Source organism: Pyrus communis, chromosome 15 (genome assembly GCF_041283825.1).
Source record: "Pyrus communis isolate YQ-2024b chromosome 15, ASM4128382v1, whole genome shotgun sequence".
In the NCBI taxonomy this organism is placed as follows: Eukaryota; Viridiplantae; Streptophyta; class Magnoliopsida; order Rosales; family Rosaceae; genus Pyrus; species Pyrus communis.
The window spans coordinates 38,640,874-38,662,390 of NC_142579.1; the positions used below are offsets into that span (position 1 = coordinate 38,640,874).

General features: G+C 38.6%; 3 protein-coding genes and 1 long non-coding RNA gene across 6 annotated transcripts; 2 read left to right on the forward strand and 2 right to left on the reverse strand.

Moving 5' to 3' along the window:
- Positions 1-3,018: 3,018 nt before the first annotated feature.
- Positions 3,019-3,993, reverse strand: LOC148690987 (uncharacterized). Its single transcript, XR_015956080.1, has 2 exons — positions 3,879-3,993; positions 3,019-3,403 (listed from the first exon to the last, which is right to left on the reverse strand). It is a non-coding gene; the product is annotated as an uncharacterized LOC148690987 (long non-coding RNA).
- Positions 3,994-4,038: 45 nt separating this feature from the next.
- LOC137713456 (putative inactive receptor kinase At5g67200) lies at positions 4,039-6,781 on the forward strand. Its single transcript, XM_068452755.2, has 2 exons — positions 4,039-5,434; positions 5,924-6,781. The coding sequence occupies exons 1-2, from the start codon at positions 4,039-4,041 to the stop codon at positions 6,520-6,522; spliced, it is 1,995 nt and encodes a 664-aa protein (XP_068308856.1). The 3' UTR covers positions 6,523-6,781.
- Positions 6,782-7,532: 751 nt separating this feature from the next.
- On the forward strand, positions 7,533-9,128 carry LOC137741719 (uncharacterized). 2 transcript variants are annotated; one of them, XM_068481430.2, is made up of 2 exons: positions 7,533-7,815; positions 8,512-9,128. In XM_068481430.2, exons 1-2 carry the CDS (start codon positions 7,681-7,683, stop codon positions 8,884-8,886), a joined length of 510 nt encoding a protein of 169 aa, XP_068337531.1. In that variant the 5' UTR covers positions 7,533-7,680; the 3' UTR covers positions 8,887-9,128. The 2 variants fall into 2 exon arrangements, with proteins under 2 accessions (XP_068337531.1, XP_088543128.1); XM_088687002.1 differs by lacking the exon at positions 7,533-7,815 and adding an exon at positions 8,272-8,424.
- Positions 9,129-9,491: 363 nt separating this feature from the next.
- On the reverse strand, positions 9,492-17,788 carry LOC137741725 (kinesin-like protein KIN-4A). 2 transcript variants are annotated; one of them, XM_068481441.2, is made up of 26 exons: positions 17,231-17,788; positions 16,370-16,516; positions 16,106-16,255; positions 15,727-15,992; positions 15,218-15,405; positions 15,007-15,131; positions 14,807-14,843; positions 14,580-14,671; positions 14,340-14,450; positions 14,011-14,124; positions 13,751-13,844; positions 13,452-13,564; positions 13,256-13,354; positions 13,065-13,175; positions 12,848-12,964; positions 12,676-12,756; positions 12,287-12,358; positions 12,049-12,142; positions 11,784-11,815; positions 11,598-11,695; positions 11,413-11,511; positions 11,036-11,257; positions 10,728-10,890; positions 10,456-10,626; positions 10,056-10,362; positions 9,492-9,940 (listed from the first exon to the last, which is right to left on the reverse strand). In XM_068481441.2, exons 1-25 carry the CDS (start codon positions 17,348-17,350, stop codon positions 10,159-10,161), a joined length of 3,120 nt encoding a protein of 1,039 aa, XP_068337542.1. In that variant the 5' UTR covers positions 17,351-17,788; the 3' UTR covers positions 9,492-9,940; positions 10,056-10,158. The 2 variants fall into 2 exon arrangements, with proteins under 2 accessions (XP_068337542.1, XP_088543127.1); XM_088687001.1 differs by having other exon boundaries at positions 13,452-13,567; positions 17,231-17,756.
- Between the last annotated feature and the right edge of the window lie 3,729 nt (positions 17,789-21,517).

Here is a 21,517-nt window from a genome sequence, read left to right on the forward strand (position 1 = left end):
GTTGGTTGTCACTAGAGGATTCCAGTTTGATTCCACCCTTCCTCAGTATTGTTTGTATCATTAAGAAACCAACGATTGTTGTAGCTTTTCTTTTTAATTTTTATTGGATGAATGGATAGGACAAGACACTTATCTGCATAGGATATCCATTCTTTATTAAATGGGGTAATCTCAATTATTTGTGGATAATAACATTTCAATAGCACGACATATTCAAGTGTTGTTGATACATTATCGACATTATTGATACAAAACAATCATTTGTTAAAGGATGGAGGTCCTTTAGAGAGCATTTCTATATAACCCACTTTGTGCGATTTTAAAGATCGGAGCATAGTATGCACCGTTGGATCCTTAGCCATTAAATCCTTGACCACACATCTAACCGTTCATTCATCTAGTCCATTCAGAATTTTCACACTTTGTGACAAGTTAAAAATCGAAGTTAGTGGGGATGGACAAACGCAAAAGAAGAGAAAGGTGCTTGCTTTATCAAAAATTAAGGTATGGTCCAAAAAAATTGTCCAAAGAGAGAAAGAAGAGGGTGATTTGCCTCTGTTACAATCCTAGAAGAACCTGCAAATTTAAGTCTTGAAGACCTTTTAGCAATATCACTTTCTGGGGACACCTTTTTCATGAGCCAAGTGCTTGGTAGGTAGGAAATGTCCCCTGTGCCCTAGTTGAGTGAGTGAGGTAAGGCAGACGGTTCGATGAACTCACCACCAATTATATATATATATATATATATCCTTGTGTAATTTGGAATTTAAAATTTGGTCACTTTTGTAAGTATCTATTGTTAAATTACTATTTATCTGTTAATGGAGATTTGGAGAGCTGCACTGGATGCAGCAAGTGGGAAGCAAAATAAGTGTACCAAGTGGAACTAACCACTAAGCATCCACTGTTTGATTTGGCTGTGCAAATTCTTCAAATCTCTCCTGCTTTTAGACGGCCATGGAGGCCTTGGGACATGATCTCAACTACTCGGCTCGTTGTACACCTCTGATCCAACTACGCCGCCACTTTGGTGTATGCTTGCCGTCGAGTTTTACTTATAAAAAACAAATGGTTACAAGATGACGGTTGGAATGATGCAAATTTGGAAGTGGTTGGAAACCAATATGGAACTGAGAATCTCTTTTTATTATCAATGGGGAGGGGCACTACTCAAAAAAGTCGTGGGGGATAACGATGGAAAATATTCAAATGTTGCTTCGTTTACAAGATAAAGAGGCGGTGGCAGTGGCACTTCAAAGCTCCACACCAAAATCGTAATACTTTACAATTCAGTATTTATTCACATGTTAAAAAACAAAATACAAAATGCTGAATAAGGACAAAAAGTTATTAAAAAAGGTTTTCGCATGCACAAAAACGTGTGTAAAAAGACTAGTAACAATTTGAATTTAGGTGTTATTTTTTTTCATAACAGGTTAAAGTGGTTTTTCATTGTGAAAGAGAGTTTTGAGAGGAAATTTTGTGAGGAATCTTTTTTTTTTTCTTTTCATCATAGTGGAAATTTTTGGATGGTACCTACTACTTTGGGTTGAGTAACGAATGATCATTTGGTCCACATACATTAGCCTGATTAGTATTAGAGGAGCTTTAGTTCAAAACTTATGTACACAATTGTTGAATTTAGGTTACGTTTGGACGATGAATTTACAAGTACCAAGAGATTTAGATATGTAATTAGAATTGACTACAAATGACTTCATTTTTTTTTTTTGAACAAATAATATTATCTATACTAAAAGGGAGAGGGGGTGGGCTAAACCTCACAATAGGCTGATAATAATGTGATTAAAATTCATCTTTGGCGAGAATCGAACCTAATACATATCACTTACAAATGAAAAGAATATCACTAAACCGTAATACTAAGTGGCTACAAATGACTTCTTTTAAGTAGTCATTTTATAAATCTCTCTAAATGCATTGCATCGACTCATTTCTTAATCCCTGCCTCTAATCTTTTGTGGTTCATTTTTAATTATATTTAGCCCAAGTTAGTTGGTAATGGCAAATCCCCCGTTCAAATGAAACAGAGAAAAGATGTATAGGCTGGAAAGGAAGCCCAACACGACTAGTCCATCACTTGTGGTAATTAGGCCCAAATAAATCACGATTCTAAACTTAGGCCGACAGATCCAACATAACATTTGGGCCTATTTACGAAGGCATTGGGCCCCCTTGTAAAGAAGAAAGAAATACAACTACTAACGTGTCCTGCAAAATCAAAGCAAAATGCTTCCTCCTTGAAATTCACGGACAATGCTATTCAATCACATGACAATGATTTCACTTTCTTTTTAAGGGCACTGCTAGATTCATGGGGTCCGTGTATAAACAATAGCCATTTTGTTTTCTTCTCATGTAGGAAGTGACATCTGTCTGTATTTTTTTTTCTCAGTCTCGTCTTACATAATTTGATAAATCAAACGAAAATAAAGATTATAAACAAATTAGAGTGCTGAAGAGAAAAAAACGAGAGTGTGAAAATCAGCGATCAAATGATGAATGAACGTGGACAATACTCTTCCAAATTCTTAACTTTAATTGTAACATGCTTGTTTGCCTTCCTTCTTTAGTTTTGGTTACTCTATGTTTAACTACATAAAAAAAAGTTTAGATGAAAGGTTTTTTAGCTAAAATGGTCATTGAGATTGACTTAACTCTTCACTTTGGTCTCTAAAATTTAAAATCTACAAAAGTGGTCCCTGAGATTGCTCACCATCAATCACTTTAGTAAATCAAGTGACAAAAGAATCAAATATAAGAAATCATATTATGCTATTTATGGTAACATGTGAATAGAACGACATTTCAGTATACATTCTTGTTCGCTCAATTTTGATGAATGAACTTTCACTGTACACGTATTTTAATCAAAGTCGCTCATTTTCTTAATCATTATTTAAAACTTTAGGCAAATACTGTTGGATATATGTCAACAATCTGTGATAAAATTATATATGTTAATAAATAATAAATGCAAATAAGAAATTAACAGTGTATGAACAATGAAATAATATTGAACAGAAATATTGAAGATCAAGGCTTGAGTACCGCAATATCCTTGAAACAGAAATTTCGTCCCTACTCAATGCTTGTAGTTCTACATACGTCTGCTTCACCAAGATTCAACGATCAAGTCAAAATTCCAACATCGGAAAACTTGGCTTCTGGCAAATTTCTATGTGGTTCTCTCGGTAAGGATGTTTTGGATTATAGAAGAAGAATTGTATTTTCTATGTTCTAAATGTCACGCAGATTGATGTATATATAATATGATTATACCTGTTCGCAACATGTGTGAGGAAGTGATGCATCTATTAGGAGACATCTCTTCAGAGGGGTGTTTTTTCTCACACTTCAGACTTCATATGAAAAGATGAGTCTGTTGGTAAAAAAAAAAAAAAAATAGAAATTAATTAAAATTAATTATATATAAATTACCAATTAATTAGTACACCCCAAAGCCCAACCCCAAGGGTGAGCCTAATTTTAGTCTTCAAGGCCTATCACTCCAATAACTTTCTATAAGGGACAAAACCTTTTGGGAATGACCAATGTGAGACAAAGAAATTTCTACTCAAAATTTCCAACAAATACTTCTTGAACTTGAAATTTTTAGTGATGTATGTATAAAATAAATCAATGTTTTATTTGTGAGGATTTTAATTGTTACAATAATCATTGATTATTTAAAATGAAATTAAAATCGAGTTCTAAGTTTCATGAAATAAAATAAAATTAAAATCGAGTTCTAAAAAATAAAGTTGAACAAACTTAATTTTAAAGATTAAATACCGACTTTCGATTTACAAGGATTAAAGTGTGATTAAAATTACCCTCTGGCTTTGCGAACTTACTTTCACGTGACTGAGCTTTTGGGTCCGACACCTGCTCCTCTTAGTTCATAGATGCTTTTGTGACCTTTCTGTCCCCTCTCTCTCTTATTCTCCATGACTTCTCTGTAAATTACAGACCAGAGAGAGGCAGCTACGCTCTGTTTCTTTACTTTCTTCTACAATGCTCAAGAAATGGCAGCTCTTTTTACTTCTTCTCTCACTCTGCACCTCCACACTTACTTCCTCTAGGCCTTCCCTCGCTCATCCGTCTCTCCCACCCGACGCTCTCGCGCTCTTCGCCTTCAAATCCAAAGCGGATTTACATGACGCCCTCCCCTTCTCTTCCAACGCCACCGCCGTCCAGTCCTTCTGCCGCTGGACAGGCGTCCAATGCGCCGCCCGGTACAAAATAGTTCGCCTCGTAATCAAGTCCCAGAACCTCGGCGGCATTTTCGCGCCTGACACCCTGACTCGGTTGGACCAACTCAAAGTCCTGAGTCTGCAGAACAACTCGCTTACCGGACCGGTTCCTGACCTCGCTGGATTCACTAACCTCAAAACCCTCTTCCTCGACCACAACGCCTTCGCGGGTTCCTTCCCGCCTTCGCTCTCCTCCCTCCATCTCCTCCGAACCGTCGATTTCTCGTACAACAACCTCACCGGATCATTACCGACATTTCTAATCACCGATCTGGACCGGCTGTACTACCTTCGTCTCGAATGGAACCGGTTCACTGGACCGGTCCCGGCGCTAAACCAGTCCAACCTCCAGACATTCAATGTCTCCAGAAACAACCTCACTGGTGCAATCCCTGTCACTCCGACTCTGCTCCGGTTCGGTGCATCCTCCTTCTCTTGGAACCAATTCCTCTGCGGCGAGATTGTGAACAAAGAATGCAACGATACAACGTTTTTTGGTACTACTCAAGCCCACGGAGCCCCTCCGCCCGCTCGGGCGCTCGGGCAGAGCAGTGCAGAAGATATCCAGGGCGTTGAGTTGACTCAGCCTAGTCACAAAAAGCACAGAAGAACTGCCGTCATTATTGGTTTTTCCTCCGGCGTCTTCTTCCTGATCTGCTCCCTCCTCTGTTTTGCAATGGCGGTGAAGAAACAGAGGACATCCAAAACCCAAAAAGAGGTTAATTCGGCGGGACCAACCGCGACGGAGGAAACAGCGGCGGCGGTCGTGGAAATAGAGGAGGAGCTGGAGCAGAAGGTGAAGAAGGCGCAGGGGATTCAAGTGGTGAAGAGCGGGAGCCTAATGTTCTGCGCTGGCGAGCCGCAGCTGTACTCGCTCGACCAGCTGATGCGGGCTTCGGCGGAGCTGCTGGGGAAGGGGACGATCGGGACGACGTACAAGGCGGTGCTGGACATCCGCCTGATTGCGAGCGTGAAGAGGCTCGATGCCAGGAAGCTGGGTGGGACTAGCAGAGAGGTGTTCGAGCGGCACCTGGAGTCGGTGGGTGCGCTGAGACACCCGAATCTCGTGCCGCTAAGAGCATATTTTCAGGCGAAGGACGAGCGGCTGCTCGTCTACGATTACCAGCCTAACGGCAGCGTCTTCTCCCTCGTTCACGGTAATGTTTCAATCTTTCAGTTGAGTGAGCGAGCGAGTAGCGAGCTGGTTTGACTCGGTTTGTCTGCTGTTTGATTCTTTTGACTATTTTGTTGATTGAGAATTTAGAAAATTTTCATTGTGACGGGATAAGAGTGGCATACATATTTTTATGTAAATAGTGAGAAATTTTAGTTTTTAAGTTATTAACTTTTTAACATATATATCTCACTATTTGTATAATAATACCGTGTGCCAGTCATTAAAAACTTTATAAAGAATTTGAGGGGAGGCAAATAGGAGATTGACAAGTAAGCGTTCTTAAATTTCACTTTCTTTAAATGCCACGTTTACGTACTTTTTGGGGTTATCATTAGAATTGGAATATTAGCACATGATTGATTGTACTAGATTTGGTTCGGCGCCGAGAATCTTGCTTGTGATTAAGTGCAGGAATCTGCTGAATTAATTAACCTTAAACCAAGTCCCTAATATGATTAATGCGTTGCAGGGAAATCAACAAGGGCAAGGCCGCTGCACTGGACATCCTGCTTGAAAATAGCGGAGGACGTAGCGCAAGGCCTCTCCTACATCCACCAAGCATGGAAGCTCGTCCACGGCAATCTCAAGTCCTCCAACGTCCTTCTTGGCTCGGACTTCGAAGCATGTCTCACCGACTACTGCCTCTCCGTTCTCGCCACCCCTACCCCAACGTCCGAAGAGGACCCCGATTCAACTGCGTACAAAGCCCCGGAGACTCGCACCAACTCGTCAAACGATCACGATCATTATCGACAACGGCGGCAACCAACTCCAAAGTCCGATGTCTATGCATTCGGGGTTTTGTTGGTGGAGCTTCTCACGGGGAAGCCTCCATCGAAACACTTAGTCTTAGCGCCGGATGATACGATGGAATGGGTGAGATCTTTGAGGGAAGATGACCATGACGATGGGCATGATAAGATGGCAATGCTGCTGGAGGTGGCGATCGCTTGCAGTTCAACTTCGCCGGAGCAGAGACCGACCATGTGGCAGGTGTTGAAGATGTTACAGGAGATTAAAAAGGAGACGATATCATCCATGGAGGAGGTTGAAAGTGAATTGAGATGAACACACATGCTAGCTAGCTGGCTAGCAAACTATTTGTAGAAAAGAAATAGATTTATCACACATGATTATGATATATTAGTTATTAATGGTCACTTTTATCTCTGCTACATTATTTGTGATCTTTTTTCATCCGTTCACGGTTGATGAATAGTGCTGGAGAAATTGAGTTTTAGTATATAAGATATTTGTTTGGGGGGTGATAAATTATTGTGGCTGTATTTCAGATCATTCAAAATTTGTAATGGGAGAAAGTTTAACACGTGACATTGTGTCCTAGTGCTGGAGAAATTGAGCTTTACTATATAAGATATGTTTGTTTAGGGTGGGGGGTGGGGAGGGAGGGTGATAAATTATTGTGGCTGTATTTTAGATCATTCAAAAACTATCATGTGAGAAAGTTTAACATGTGACATCGTGTCCTAATTTATAAGGTAATGATAAGGACAGTGAGCTGTGTGAAAGTAATGTATAGGGACAGCCTAACAAGGTGTAAATTCAAATGATGAAGAGCTATTAAAGTTGAGAGAAATTAGGTGGTGACATGAATGCAGCATATGATTGTGCTTTTTAACTGGTTACATTCTTGCTATTTTTATAAGATTCATAACGTTACATGGACTTCACAAGTGGTGGAGTGTGAAAGCCATCATGGACTTCACAATCATATTCATAACGTCACCCCTCATGTTGTTATACTTATATCAACACTCATATAATCAAGAGAATGTGAAATCGTAACACTATGTGACGGATTTCCCGTGATGTAAATTCCTCCACACTCACAATTAAGTGGATCCGCCCAGTTCTGCTCTGGTCCCACTCAACTCGTGTTGGATAATATGTATAGGAGGGTCCATCTGATGACCAAAAAAAAAATGATTGTTGAAAAATGTGTATTGGACTGGAAAACGTGACAGGTCCAAGAAGCCCAATAAATAAACAGGCCCACAAAGGAAGGATCTGAAATGAAAGCCCATAACATGAAAACATCACTAATATCTGCGAGAGAGATGGCTGAGGAAGCCGACAGCTTTAACCTGAAGAATTTGCTAGAATCCTCCACCTTTCTTTCATCAAACATTTCCTCACCCAACAAATATATAAATATTAAGACCAATCCGAAATCGGCGTACAATTTCGGGATTAGAGAATGCCACCATGAACCATACGGACACGGAGATGATGGAGACGGCGGGGCCGTCCAACACCGGTCAAGGCGACGTCGTCAGGGACTTGCTCACATTGTCTCGCCAGCTCCTTAATCAAGGCAAGCCTTCCCAGGCCCTTCAAGCGGTAATCTTCAACTTCATTTTTTATTTATTAAATTTTTATAACTTATCAACTTCCTCCCATTTTCCTTCTGTTTGATTCGCATCGTCCATCGTCCATGGAATTGAGTAAAACTGATTTAATTCTCATTAATGCGATTTGAATTTTAGGGTTTATACTGTCTTCCCTGCCAATTTTGTACTGATTTCTTTTTTTTTTTCTTTTTTTTTTTTTAATAAAATGATTGGATTCATGCCTGAATGTGTAAAGAGAACATTACTAGTTATAGTGTGTATAAATTTGGAGCAAAAGTAGATATGCGTGTTAGCATATACAGGATTTCGAAGTTGAACACGAAGGATTGGCGTAAGTTGTTGGATGAGGAAAGATAATTATTTACTTGTTAATTGTCTAGTAGGAGTAGACGGGTAGTTAACTGTTTGACAAAATGGTAGTGTTGGCCGGTGGTTATGGCGTTTGGGGTCGTGATGTTGGAGATCGCCAAGCACCGCCTTAGAGGGAGCTTCGTAGTGAGAGACTTGTCTAGATGTTGGTACCTCGTATGTGTGTCTGATGAATGTATGTAGATGCTCCTGCGGTCATGTTAAATGTTCAAGCTTGGAGCTACTACAAGTACGAACAGATAACATATTTATGTTGTTACAAGTTTTAAGAATCAAGAGAAGTGTGTCCATGATGCTAATTTCGTTTTCGGAACAGGTTGTTATGGCAATGAGAACAAGGGGTGGGGAAGAGGCTGTATTTCAGTCCTTGCATCGTGCTCGTGAGCTGTACAGAAGTAGATTGCAAGAAAGTGCTGCTGCTGATCAACTAGCTTCTTTGTTTGCGGAGTGTGCAATTGCCGAAGCTCATCCTTCGAAGACTGAACCAGAAGCAGCAGGTAACGTGGGTGGTCCGTCAGTTGGTGCTGGACCTGATGATCAAGGAAGTTCCATACTGGCGGAAACTGGCAGGATGCAGGTTGTGTTGGATGCATTTTCAGATGGGAGTAGCTTCATTTGTTTACAGTGTGGAGGTCTTGTTAGCAATCATCGCAAAGACGAGCACTACGCATACTGGTGTTGCCAAACTTGATGTACAGATACAAGCCCACTTCTGCAATGCTACTCTCATCGCGTGTGATTCTGTACTATCATTCAACTTCTGTGAGTCTCTGATGGAGTAGCTACTACTGATCCCAGCTCCTCTCAAATGGTCCGCGTTGTTAGATATTGACCATCAGCAAACAAAACATATGCATATTATGGTTCAGTTCAGGTTGTCCGGATTGTGTATCGGTTGGTTTGGAATGTATCGATAAAATACCTTATCTTGTATCAGTTAGTTTAGAATCTTGTAATACCTTGTAGTAATCAAATTTTTTTCACAAGAAAGGTTCAACTTTCTTTGTGGGTACAAATGGTGTTCTAATCAAGGTCTCTATGGATGGTTAGTAACATCGCTCGTGAGAAAAACGTGGGTAGGGACACTCTGACTCACGTATCCATAGGGGCATCTCTTACAAAAACATGAACTCTCTCTGTATCTTGATCCCATCCGATCTGACCTATGCTGATCTTACCCGGTGGGAGAGCTGCCTTACCGAACTTTTCTTGTTGCTCAGGCTTAGGTGGCTACGTCGAACCGATGATTTCATACGTATATGTCATACAAAGGGAAGGATTTATTACAGATAGGCATACAAGAAGCAATCTCTGCCAATGGAATAACTATAATGTTTACACAAGGAACAAAGTAATCTACAAAAGAATTTTCCCTTTCTTCGAAAACTTCGATGCAACAGAAAACGCTACACACAAACGACATTCTAAAAATGAACGACGAAGAGAGCCTTTTATACATATTTCTGTAACCTGAAGGATTTTCCCCTCAAGTTGTGTTGTTATTAACAGAAAGGTGCTATAAAATTACACGGCTCGATTTCTCCGTTCACCAGTATATCACCACTTGCAGTCTTGCACCATTGGTGTCGGCTTCTAGCTACACAGTATATCATCGGCAGCATCAACACGAATTTACAAGATGCTCCGAGCGCAGTAACCATTGCAAAACTTTCAATAAAAACCCATGCCTCCCAAAATGATCTCCATGACAGTAGCAAATATCCTCAACGGCTACTTATAGCACACTGCATTATTCAAAACAGTCAAAGTAGGTTAATCGCTGTGCTAAGCCATCTTGTTGAACAAGTTATTTTCATACATACGAGATTCTCAATCATAACTTTTGTGACTTTATAGTACCTGTACTTGATTCTTGAGTTCCCTATGCTATGCGTTGGGATGATGCTTATAGGTCAAAGATGAAAATCGGGCAACAATAGGCAGATGACTGCAGAACATTACATCACGATTGACCTAGTAAGCGAGGTTTGGTCCTGATGATTGTTTCATCGCTGTGCCTAATCCATTCCGAGAGTCTCCAAGGCTTCTGCCATTTCCATTTGAATTGTACTAACCACTGGTGATGACTCCTCTTCCACCTCCATAGCTTCCCAGCTTGCCCTATAACTGCTAGTTTTTTTGTTGGCAAATGCCCAATGGGTACCATCTGCAATAACAGAAAATCGCACTTTCTTAGCTTTCTTAGCCAAAAACAGAAAACAATTAACAACTCTGCAATTGAAAGGAGGATGAAATTGACCTTTCGTGTCTTATCTATGAAAGCTATCGAGTCTCTGACTGAGCCGTTGGCGATGCCTGCTGTATATTTCAGCTGTTTTTGTGCTGGCACGGAGATTGGGGACAAGGGACCATTCGTGTCATCAGCAAAGTGTTTCAGTGAATTCTGTGAGTTCTCCTGATCATGGCCAGCCTAAAAGTAACAAAGATACACACAAAAAAATCATTCACATACGTTAGCCAAGGTTAAGAAGAGTACAAGAAGAAATGTTACACAATAACTAATATTCTCACCGAGGCAGATGTTGCCAATGCAGCTGCAACAGCTTGCTCTCTCACTTTTAGTTCCTTCTCAACTTCCTTTCTTCGTGTCTCACTCTGCCGCAACAAACCTACGAGTTCTTTGAGATGCTCCTTCATTTCATCGATTTCCATTTCTTTCTCCCACAACTGGCACCTGTCGGCATGTGGAATGATATTTAGAATTTCGTAACACAAAAAAAAGGTAAAATAAAACCAGGCCAGACTGATACATCGATATTCGTATTGCATCTGCAAGGAAACAAAGGTTAAATAAAATCATTCAGAACACATGGAAACACCTTGTATCTGCAAGAGAATTGAACATATATTGAAGCAAGTTCTTTGCATCTGCCATTGAGCGCAATTGGGTCCAACGTCCACGGTTGGTAAAGGCACGCTCCCGTTCTTCTGCCTCTGAAAGTTGTGATGCCATTGCTACTATGGAGTTTGATGTTATGCTAAGCATGTTCTCAAGTGAAGATATTCTGGCCATTCGTGCATTAGGTGACATGGAGGAAGCTCTGAACAAACAAAATACATAAATAAACCACCAGAGAAAGATTTAAAATTTTTAGTATTCTATATGTTTCATGCTAACCATTACATCAGATTGCAAACTGTAAAATGTGGAAGAAGACAGAATTATGTATACATAATTGTTTAACATCAAACATACCGGGCAAAGCCATTCTTTCCTCTTGGAGGACTAAGGCCCTTCGAAGCAAATTCGTTTAATTGTTTCAGCATGGCCAACTCTTCTGCCAGTGCAGCTCGTCTGGATATCACAGCTTTTAATAACTAAAATCTCCAAAAATATATCTGATAAATGCAAGTATTAAACGAACATATATTTATTCTTACACTTGACTTTGTTTCTCATATTCATGACGAACTTCATGCACATTCACCATAACTTCAAGCTCATGATCAAGCCACCGTTGTAAGGATTTCTCGTTGCCCTAGTGGTGCAACTTGAGTTAGAAGGATTCAAAATCCAAAGGGAACAACAGAAAACATATGGAAAGAAGAGGAATCAAAGAGCATTACCTGTTGATGTGTCCCGTTTCCATTGGCAACAACTGGTAAAAGTTTACACAATTAGAAAGTTTAACAATAAAGGAGAAGACCTGTGCTGTGAAGTGGAAGCGTGAAGACCCTATGTTATAAAGATGGCATTTCTTCTCATATGAGGTAATTTTAGAACTTGGTGATTACATATGAAGGTGAATTTCATATTTCAATACCTCCTTGGAGATAACGAATGCAATTATGAATGCAACGAGTGTCCAGGACTGCACAATAAAAAGCATACCTGAGTTGTCACGAGCAGAAGATTTACGAGCTTCTAGCAATTCTTTCAGCCTCTTGGTAGCCATTGTGGCCTCTTCAGTCTTTCTTTGAAGAACCTGAAAGAATGGACAGTATTTAATTCAACTACCATAATACTATGTCACGTACCATGGAGCTTGTAATGAAGGCAGCAATTCGGATAATATTCCCAAATTAGGTTTTCTATTAATAAGGGAAATAAGCAACTGAGATATACTCACCATTTTCTGACGTTGATTTAACGCTTGCAGTTTATGCCTTTCATATTCATTTCTCCTCCCTTCTTTCCGTAACTATTATAGCAAACATAAATCAAAGTAGGGAGCAATAATTAATAGAGGAAATCCAATTCAGACGAAATAATTAAAACATTGTCATATTCATTTCCACCCTCTACTGTTTTATGCATATACTACCTAATAAGCAAATATACAGGTAATTGGGCTCTAAATCCTACTGCAATTTCCAATTTGCACTCGCTCCATCCGATAGATTAGTACAGAGTAATAATTCATAGACTATATACTTTTATGTAAAATGGCAGGAGCTTCAGTTCCATTTAACTTTAAAAGTTCAGAGAAAAAGAAAAGGAAATGAAGAAAGCAAATACCTGCAGCAATTCCTTCTCTCGCGAGGCTTTCCACTGCCGAAATTGTTCTGCCTCTTGTTTTATCCTTTGTTGCAATTGAACCTATTATTGAATAAATATGTAAACCACAAGAGTAGAGGCAGAGAAAATTTTAGCCTTGATAGGAAAAAAAGTATGAGTAATGAGTCTAAACCTTTTGTGCCTTTATAGACTGGATTTCATCTTGCAGCCGCTTTGCTGCTTCATCACTTTTTTGTTTTTGCTTCAAAAGTTGAACCTGGCTTTCTTGTTTCTTCTTAAGATCCAAAATCTGGTATAAAAACATTGAACAAGATGCCACAATTGGATTACAACGAAGTCCACTGCTTGTCCAAAAGAAACAACGATCTAGTAGTAAGAAATACGGTTACCTGTCCCTCAAGTGCCTTTAACTTCTGGTTATGAACATCTTGCAACTTTTGTGTTTGTCCATCACCAGCAGAAAGATTTTCAACTTCACCCAGCAATCGGTCCCTCTCTTGCTGCAGCATGAAACAAGGACAAACTTGAATATCGGTTCTCTCCAGAATAAGACCATCAAGTATAAAGGTTTTAAGTGAACCTGCACAGTTCTTTTCTCATCTTCTAATTCCAAAATTTTCTTTCCAAAATGCTGCTTGAGTGCCAGAGTGTCGGACCCTTCAAAAAATTTCATCTCCGACTGCGCAAGCGTCAAATGCAAAGTTACACATAAACTCTGTGATGACATTAATGTGATTTTGATTTAATACAGAACAATATACATATGCAAATGATACCTCTTTTTGCTGTAGACGTTTATTCAATTCATGCAACTCTTTGTCCATGGTATTTTGCAGAAGGTTGTGCTCCCATTCTTTTGCTACTTCTTCATCAATTTCCTGGGAATCGCCTGCTAAAATAGGAAATTGTACCATACATAAAATAGCTCCACTTTAATGAACTTCCCCAACACTATCGATGCACATGAGCTATAGCTTATTTGCGAAAACAATAACAAAATTTACATAGTTGCAGATGATTTAATTGTGAGAAGAAAATGTTGTCGACAAAGTCCTAAACCAGAGATAAGCAATACCTGTTATCGCATCGCCCATTTGATAGTCAACCGGTTCTAAACTCTGCAAACCCCTTTTTAGGCCATCGCTTTTGACAGAGCAGGGGCTATCATCCTGCAAAATGAAGTTTTAGATCTGCAAATCTATCTTTCTAGTTGATCATACATAGTTTACAATAAGAAACCAAGACAAGTTACAAGTCAAAATAATATATATTAGTACTTGAGAGAAACAAGATGAAAGAATAGCGTCAATCTCTACTAGAGCATGTAACACATACCTGAGAAGCTCTTTCACATGGCTCTACACCATTGCATCTACTGCGATATTCATGAAGTTCCCGACAAAGATCCTCATTAGCAGCTTCAAGCCAAGTAATTCTTTCCTTGAGAACCTAGATAATTGGTAAAATCACTTAGAAAATGATATATTCATACCTAAAAATGTGAAAGAAAATGACAAGTACATCTATTCCAGTAATAAAAAATTAGTCACAGTTTTCAATTGGGGTTTTTTTTTTTTTTATAATGGAGCTATACAATAGTACAGCTGGGGTAACTCTGACCGTCAATGGAAGAAATCAGACATAACGCTTCACAGAAATCATACCTGTACTTCATCAGAAGAAGATCCTCCTCCACGTGAATAAAGTTCAGCTTGCAAAAACTCTAGCTGTTGGCGCATCTTTAACATTTCATTGGACATGGGATCTCTATTTACCTGTTACAACAAATCAGAAAAGCCACATAAATGACACCGTTACAAAAGGTAGAAATTCTGTACCTAGTATCTACAATGGTAACGACTCCGAATGAAAACCATGGACAAGCTTCATTCTGAACAACTTACGATAGGCTTATTTTGGATATTGCGAGCACGATTTGCATACTTTAAAGTGTTCAGGGTTTCTTCAGCATTGATATCAGCAGGACTGATGCAGGCTGTGTGACATAAGGAAAAACATGGCAGTATCATGTATCATGCGGACAGACGGATATAATAATCAGCAGATAGGTGCTTGTAACATCCCTTCCACTGTCATTAAGAAAAAAAACTTTCTAACCTAATAAAGTTACCTATCATAACAGTTCGACTGTTACCACCAAGCGAATCCTGCAAAAATCATTGTATTTAGTATAAACGTAAAATATAATAAAAAAAGAAAAGAAAAGTTCATAGGAGCTTCGTGGACATAATATTTAGTATAAATTTAGTCAAGAACATTTTGTCATACACTTTACCACAAAGTTCTACAAATTCTTGAATGGAACCAAACCTGCAGAAGCCGAGTAAGTTTACTATCTCGATAAGGCACATGAAGACCTTCTTTGCGCTTCTTCTCATCACCAAGTGCACTGATAACATTCCCAAGGGCAAGAAGACCCTTATTAATATGAACTCCTGTTTAATAGAAAAGAACATCCACATGAAAATGTATAACAGAAATGCACTTTAGATACAAAAAGTGATAAAAGAATAGTATTTACCTTCCTTAAAACGCATGCCATCGGAACCTGTCCTCTTGGCTCGCTCAGACCCAGCAAGATCTACTAAATGCAACTTGGCGCATAGATATTCTTCATTCATACTCTCATTAAGACCGTTGTTTTCATTACATGCCGAGTTGACCTTATGCATTTGCTCTAATGTAATGGTGAAGATGGCATGTGAGCGACTGTAAACATAAAAAGAAAAGGCACGAGTCATTAATTGAAACCAGTGGCACATACTGAATGTATTTTAAGTTTATAAAAACTTATTTTGGAAAGGACCAACTCTTTCTCAAGATTTAGAAGGCAAAAATATTGTCTTTACAAATGTAATAAAAATTTCAGAAAAAAAGGTAAGTCTTTTAGCTCAGCGAAGAACTACTACCAGTTGATGTACATTCCCCAAAAGCTTTAGTCAACTAGTTTAAGCCATTGTAGTAGCAAAAAATCACCGGATTCAGGAGAAATACATAAAACTTCAATGAAAAGGAAGGTGCATAATTTACCTTGATTGATTGTTCATATTTGTACTCCCTGTTGCTCTGCTCAATGATCCTTGTTCCAGGCAAGCAGCCATTTCTTTTAGTGTACTTACACTGAGTTCAGTGGATCCTGCCAGTGTAATAACACCATTTGATGATTCTCGAATTTGTATTGGTGGCTTTCCAGGGGATGCTAATTTCACCACATGCCCGTTGGCACCTTCTTTTGCACCTTCTGGTTTGCTCAAAAAACTAGGATCGAGCAAGTCTCGTACTTCTTCTTTTAGAATCTGCGCATCAAAGTCTCTTAGTTAGATTTAAATAATGCAACGCAGCTATGTAATAGTCCAAAAGCTTGTAAAATCTTTTAACAAGATTGAGAATATAACACACTTTGACAAACCTCAATAAAAGATACATGCAACTGGAATTCAGTTTGATGCTTCAAATTTTCAATTTTGCTGAACAATACATTCATAACTTGCGGGATAATTCCTGATTGGCAACCATCTCTAAAACCAGTGCCCATGGTATATGTTTTTCCAGAACCCGTCTGCAGTAGAATTAAGAGGTTAACACAAACGACAGTAAATTGTAAGGTAAGCCTATATAAAAACAGTAAACTGCAAGACATGCAATCTCGGCTCTCCAAGAAAAATGTAACCACCTGACCATACGCTAGGACAGTAGCATTATATCCGTGAAACAAACCATCCACCAGCGGAGCTATACGTTCTTCAAACATTGCAGATGAGGGAGAACCGGTACTCCCATAGACATTATCAAAAGTAAACGAATGCGTCCCAATTTGTACCTGCACCATTGTCACAATCAGCTCGTAGATTAAACATAAATACTCGTGCTTTTGGTCCGTTGCACGCATCAGCATTGCTCAAGGTGTTAAAAACCTTGAAACTTGAAGTAATCCCAGAGTACATAAGATTGAAAACCAACAAATGTTATAGGCACCACACATTCCAAACACGAAATGATAGAAAAAAGTATTTTATTTTATTTTATAAAAGGGTCCCTTTTTGCTCGTAAATAATTAAAACCAAAAGAAAATCTGCCAAAATGTTAGCAAAACCCAGAAAGAAAGTTTGATTTCCAGGAAAAGTCACAAGTTTTCGGGATTGAAATAAAAGGAAATGCCGTCATGACTCATTAGCTTCCCTCCCAACGTCGGCCAATCAATAAGTTGTGACTTGAATCTCCATCCCGTAGTTTAGATTAAATTAGAATATTCCTCAAATCAAATAATTCTCCGTTCTTCAAGTTCTGGAACTCGATAAATTACACAAATTTAAGGCGAATTTTGATCCGAAATCAGATTGCCAAGTGAAGCATGCAATCCTGATGCTCACTCAGTAAGCACATTTGGATCTAGATCTCCCAAAAGTTCGATTCTTCGAATTCGGTTAGTTAATCTAGAACACAACTAGTTACCTAGAGAGATAGAGGTAGAGATAGAGACACAGAGAGAATGCGGTAGAATCAATGGCTGAGAGTGAGATTGCGGAGGGTGTACCTGAGGCTTCCCAGGGACGACAGTGACGCAATCTTTACACCCCTGAAGCTTCTCGTCTCCGATGAGCGGCCGGATGTGAACCGCCACTTTGACGCAGCAGTCCTCTCCTGCCGCTTCCATTGCTACTGGGGAAGATAGCCAGATAGCTAGAGAGAGAAAGACTGACAGAGGGGAGAGAGAGAGAGAGAGTGAGATGAAGAATTCAATACAAAAAAGGAGCAGAGAGAGGTATCAAACCGTTCTCATTTTCTGAGCAATCGGGAAAGTGAAATGACAACTACACATGAGCCAGAAAAAAAAAAAAAAAAAAAAAAAAGAGGAGAGAGAGTGTAGAGAGAGAGAGGGAGGGAGTAGAGAGAGAAAGCTGAGCAGCTCAGCTGGTTGTGACGAGGAAGGAGCGTTGGAGAGAGAAAGTAAAAATACTGTAAGAAGAAAGGAGAGGGAAGGGTAGTTGGGGAAATGAGCCGGTAACTGCTTGCTGGGACAACCACGCGTATCATTTTTCCTTGCGCTTCACTCCTCTCACAGTTCCCCCCCCTCTGAAAATTTTTGTGCCACTCTTTCCCAAAACACCCCTTCACCTGCTTTTGCAATTGCAACGGTCTCTCGTCGCACACCCTTCCCGCAAGGGAGTGTGTCCCGATGTGATTTCTCACTTTTGCCCTTTTGGACGGAAAGAATAGTCCCACACAAATTAGACACAGCCAGCTGGTGATCTCCCACATCACATGGCCTTTTAGAGTCCATAACCCTGCTGGGCCCCACACTCTCTCCAGTCATAGAAGAGATTTTTCAGTGTGATCCTCACACGGAATGGTATACCACTTGTAGTTATATAAATGGTGGGATATATATGTTAAAAAGTTAATAACTTAAAAATTAAATTTTTTTACCATTTACATAAAAACACGTGATATATCATCCGTATTTTCGTTATAACTAAAAATTTCTCTAGTCATAGACTCTGTCGATGATGGTCCCACGTTTTACAGATTTTGTGGCAGTAGAAGAAGAAAAAACTCATCTTTTTCTAGTTTTGCCACTTCAGTGTATCATGTTCCGGTGTGACTTCTTGAAAACAACAGCTCATCTTGTCCTCTTCATACTTAGAATTTCTTTGAACCAAAATTTTTCTCTATCATCTTACAATTTAACATCAATTTTGTTGCTAATGTTATAAGATATATGTTAAAAATAAGATGTGTCAAAGAGTACATGAAAAATCTCATTTTTATAAGAGTCTCATTAGCATTTCTTAACCCGAGGTTCTGTTATTGAATCTTCTTCTTTTTCAACATTCATGTGACAAGTTACAAAAATGAGACGAGAGTTACTGGTGTTCGAATCTTTTTTTTTTTTTTAATACATCATGAGACGAGAGATACAAAAAGGAGATATTATGAAGATCACACAGGTTGCATGCAATTTTTTTTCGACCTCAGATGTACTGTTATCTACATATAGCATTAGCACGGCTGTGCTCGAACAGGTTCAGCAGCCCAAAGTCTAGTGAATAATGATGCACATTGGTTAGGCAGGGGCTAAAAGCCCTCGTGGTCCGCATTGTTGATTTTTTATGGATTTAAAAAACTGTTACAAAGTAGATGGGAAGGGGCCATCAATGGCGTCAAAAGTGAGAGTTATTGAAGGTTTGAGGGTAGGTGCTGATGTTATCAACGGCATGTTTTAAAATGCGGATTTGTCTTTAATACATCATTGATGTTAAGTTTTGGACATCATCGTCAATATTAGGATTTAAAGCTCAACTTATATCGATATTAAAGATGATGACTCATAAATTATCGTTATATGATCAATAAACCTAACTTCACTTTTTTTAAAACGAAATTAATTTTGTTGGAAAAAAAAAACTGAGATTCTGATATTCGTATTATTGAGTTAAATTAATCAAATCAAAGAACCAAATATGGGAAATTGGGATCAAAATATCCGATACACATACAAAACATAAATAGTGTAGACAAAGGAGGTCAGCTAGATTATCCTACACAGAAATCCATGGCACCACCACCATAACTGCAGCGTGCCACACCTTTTTTTGGGTGGGCCAAAGCTGATATATAATGTCATTTTTCCATTTTTGTAGGAAATTGCACGACAGAAGTTTGGACACAGATAAGTACACTCCCTTGGCACGGTGTGGACATATACTTCTGCTAAATTATTGGTCCGTATTATTGGTAGGGATGCCACGATTCCGATAGATCTAGGTAAGGCATTCTTTGTTTTTTTCACTATTTCCAGATTGATGAAAAACAATTTTATACGGTCAAAAGTATTTCTTGCTAGGCAGAAAAACTCAAAATACTTATGAATTATAGAACGTCTTTTTTTTTCTTTTTTTCTTTTTTCTTTTTTTAAATATGTAGGCACCTAATAGAGTTCTTAGTATATTCATATAATTCAGCACTTTGCAGCAGCAGCATCGGTGCTTTTTTCTGAAGTGGTAGACTGCAAGTTAAGCAAAAGCACTTGTTTCTGCAGTTCTACAACTTCTGCTTTAGTGAGAATGAAGGAAAGCATGGAAAAAAAGCTGATAAAATGATCACCACAACACACAAGTTTGAAGTCTCCTCTATCTGTCCAAACCTAATTTCCCATCCATTCAATTTTCTGAATTCGACCGTTGGGTTTGGATGCAGACCAAGCAACTAGAACAAGGTCCCACTAATACAGTTTGTTGATTAACTGTGGTGATCTTAATCTCAATGTTCCTACCAATAAATCATCTTAATCAACATCGAAAAAATGGATTAAGGCAGCTTAATTACCTTACTATAACGGATTTGAAGTCTAAACAACTTTGCTTATGATGGATAATGACATTTTGATTACTAAACCAGGGAACTTGAGGTAACAAAAACTCTTAACAAGTTCGTATTGAACTCACCTGCCAATTTGGGAATGACTCTGTAGATGAAACATGATGTGTTACTTACATTTAAACAAGGCACCTAACATGCCATCCCCATCAAAACAAATGTACTCTTAAGTTTCCAACACTAGCAATTTCGACGCCAAGCTAACTAAGCTTCCTCCGGAAGAGATTTCGACCAACAAAAAGCACTAGAAGCATTATGACCAACAGTTGCAAGAGCATCAGCAACAAAATCCGCCTCCCTATAGATATGAGAGAAAATAATTGATTGAAAAACTGGCCAGTCACATGGTTAGAGAAATTAAACATATTTTTTAAATATTTGAGGAAGACCTAGGAAGACTTTAAAAGAGACTTTAAGAAAAGACATGAAGTACTTGGGGTTAACAGAATACTTGACGTAAAACTAAGTGCAGTGTCGTTCTATGATTCATACAACCCATCCTATTTAGTGAGATAAAACTTTGTTGTTGTTGTATATGCTTCATAGGTTGCAGCAGCCTAATTTTGCAGTGTGTTTCTTTAATATATTCCCATCCCTCTCACCCCTCACCTTTTTTTCCTTGTGCTTTTCGACCATGTGGATGTGGGAGCTTTGCATCACATGCTTCCACCACCTTTAACATCCCACCCTATTATTACAATCCTCCTTTTTTTCATTCCAATCTCCCCAATTTTTTTACCTCAGAGATCACAAACAATCCTCCTCTCTTTTAATTTACGAAACCATTGACCCCAAATAATTAAACAGGTTTGGGACTACCTTAGAGCATCTTCAAAGGAGATGTCAAAATTGCCACGTAGGCATACAACAGAAAAAATTGGCAGCAAACTCTTTCCAACCGAGCCTTCAATTTCTTAGGTGGCGTTGAGTCATTTGAAGGCAAAACATTTTGCTGTCAAATTTGACAGAAGATGTCAAATTTATTAAATGATATTTTAATAGATTAATATAATATATAATAAATGTTGTTATGTTTTTTAAATATTTGATTGGTTGCCTTAATCATTGGACTCCACAAAAAGATAAAAAGTTTATTAAATAACATTATTATTTAACATATTAAATGGAGCAAAATATTGTATAAAATGTTAAATTGTCACATAAGCTATCAACTATCATTTTGATGTTTAAAATTTGATATCTTCTTTGGAGATGTTCTTACGCAGTCTAATAAGTGAGTTGTTAGTCACTAAACAGTGAGATTAAGTACACTAGTAGTTGAATTATGATTTCATATATGGGAGATTGATATGATTCCCAAACTAAACAATTATTAGTGCGGCCCCCTTGTCTTCCCAAAGTGAATATGCAAATCCTAGTTGTGCTTTGCATTCCCATCATATTTTGTCTTGGATTAAACTTGCAATTTCATGCCCTCTAAAGG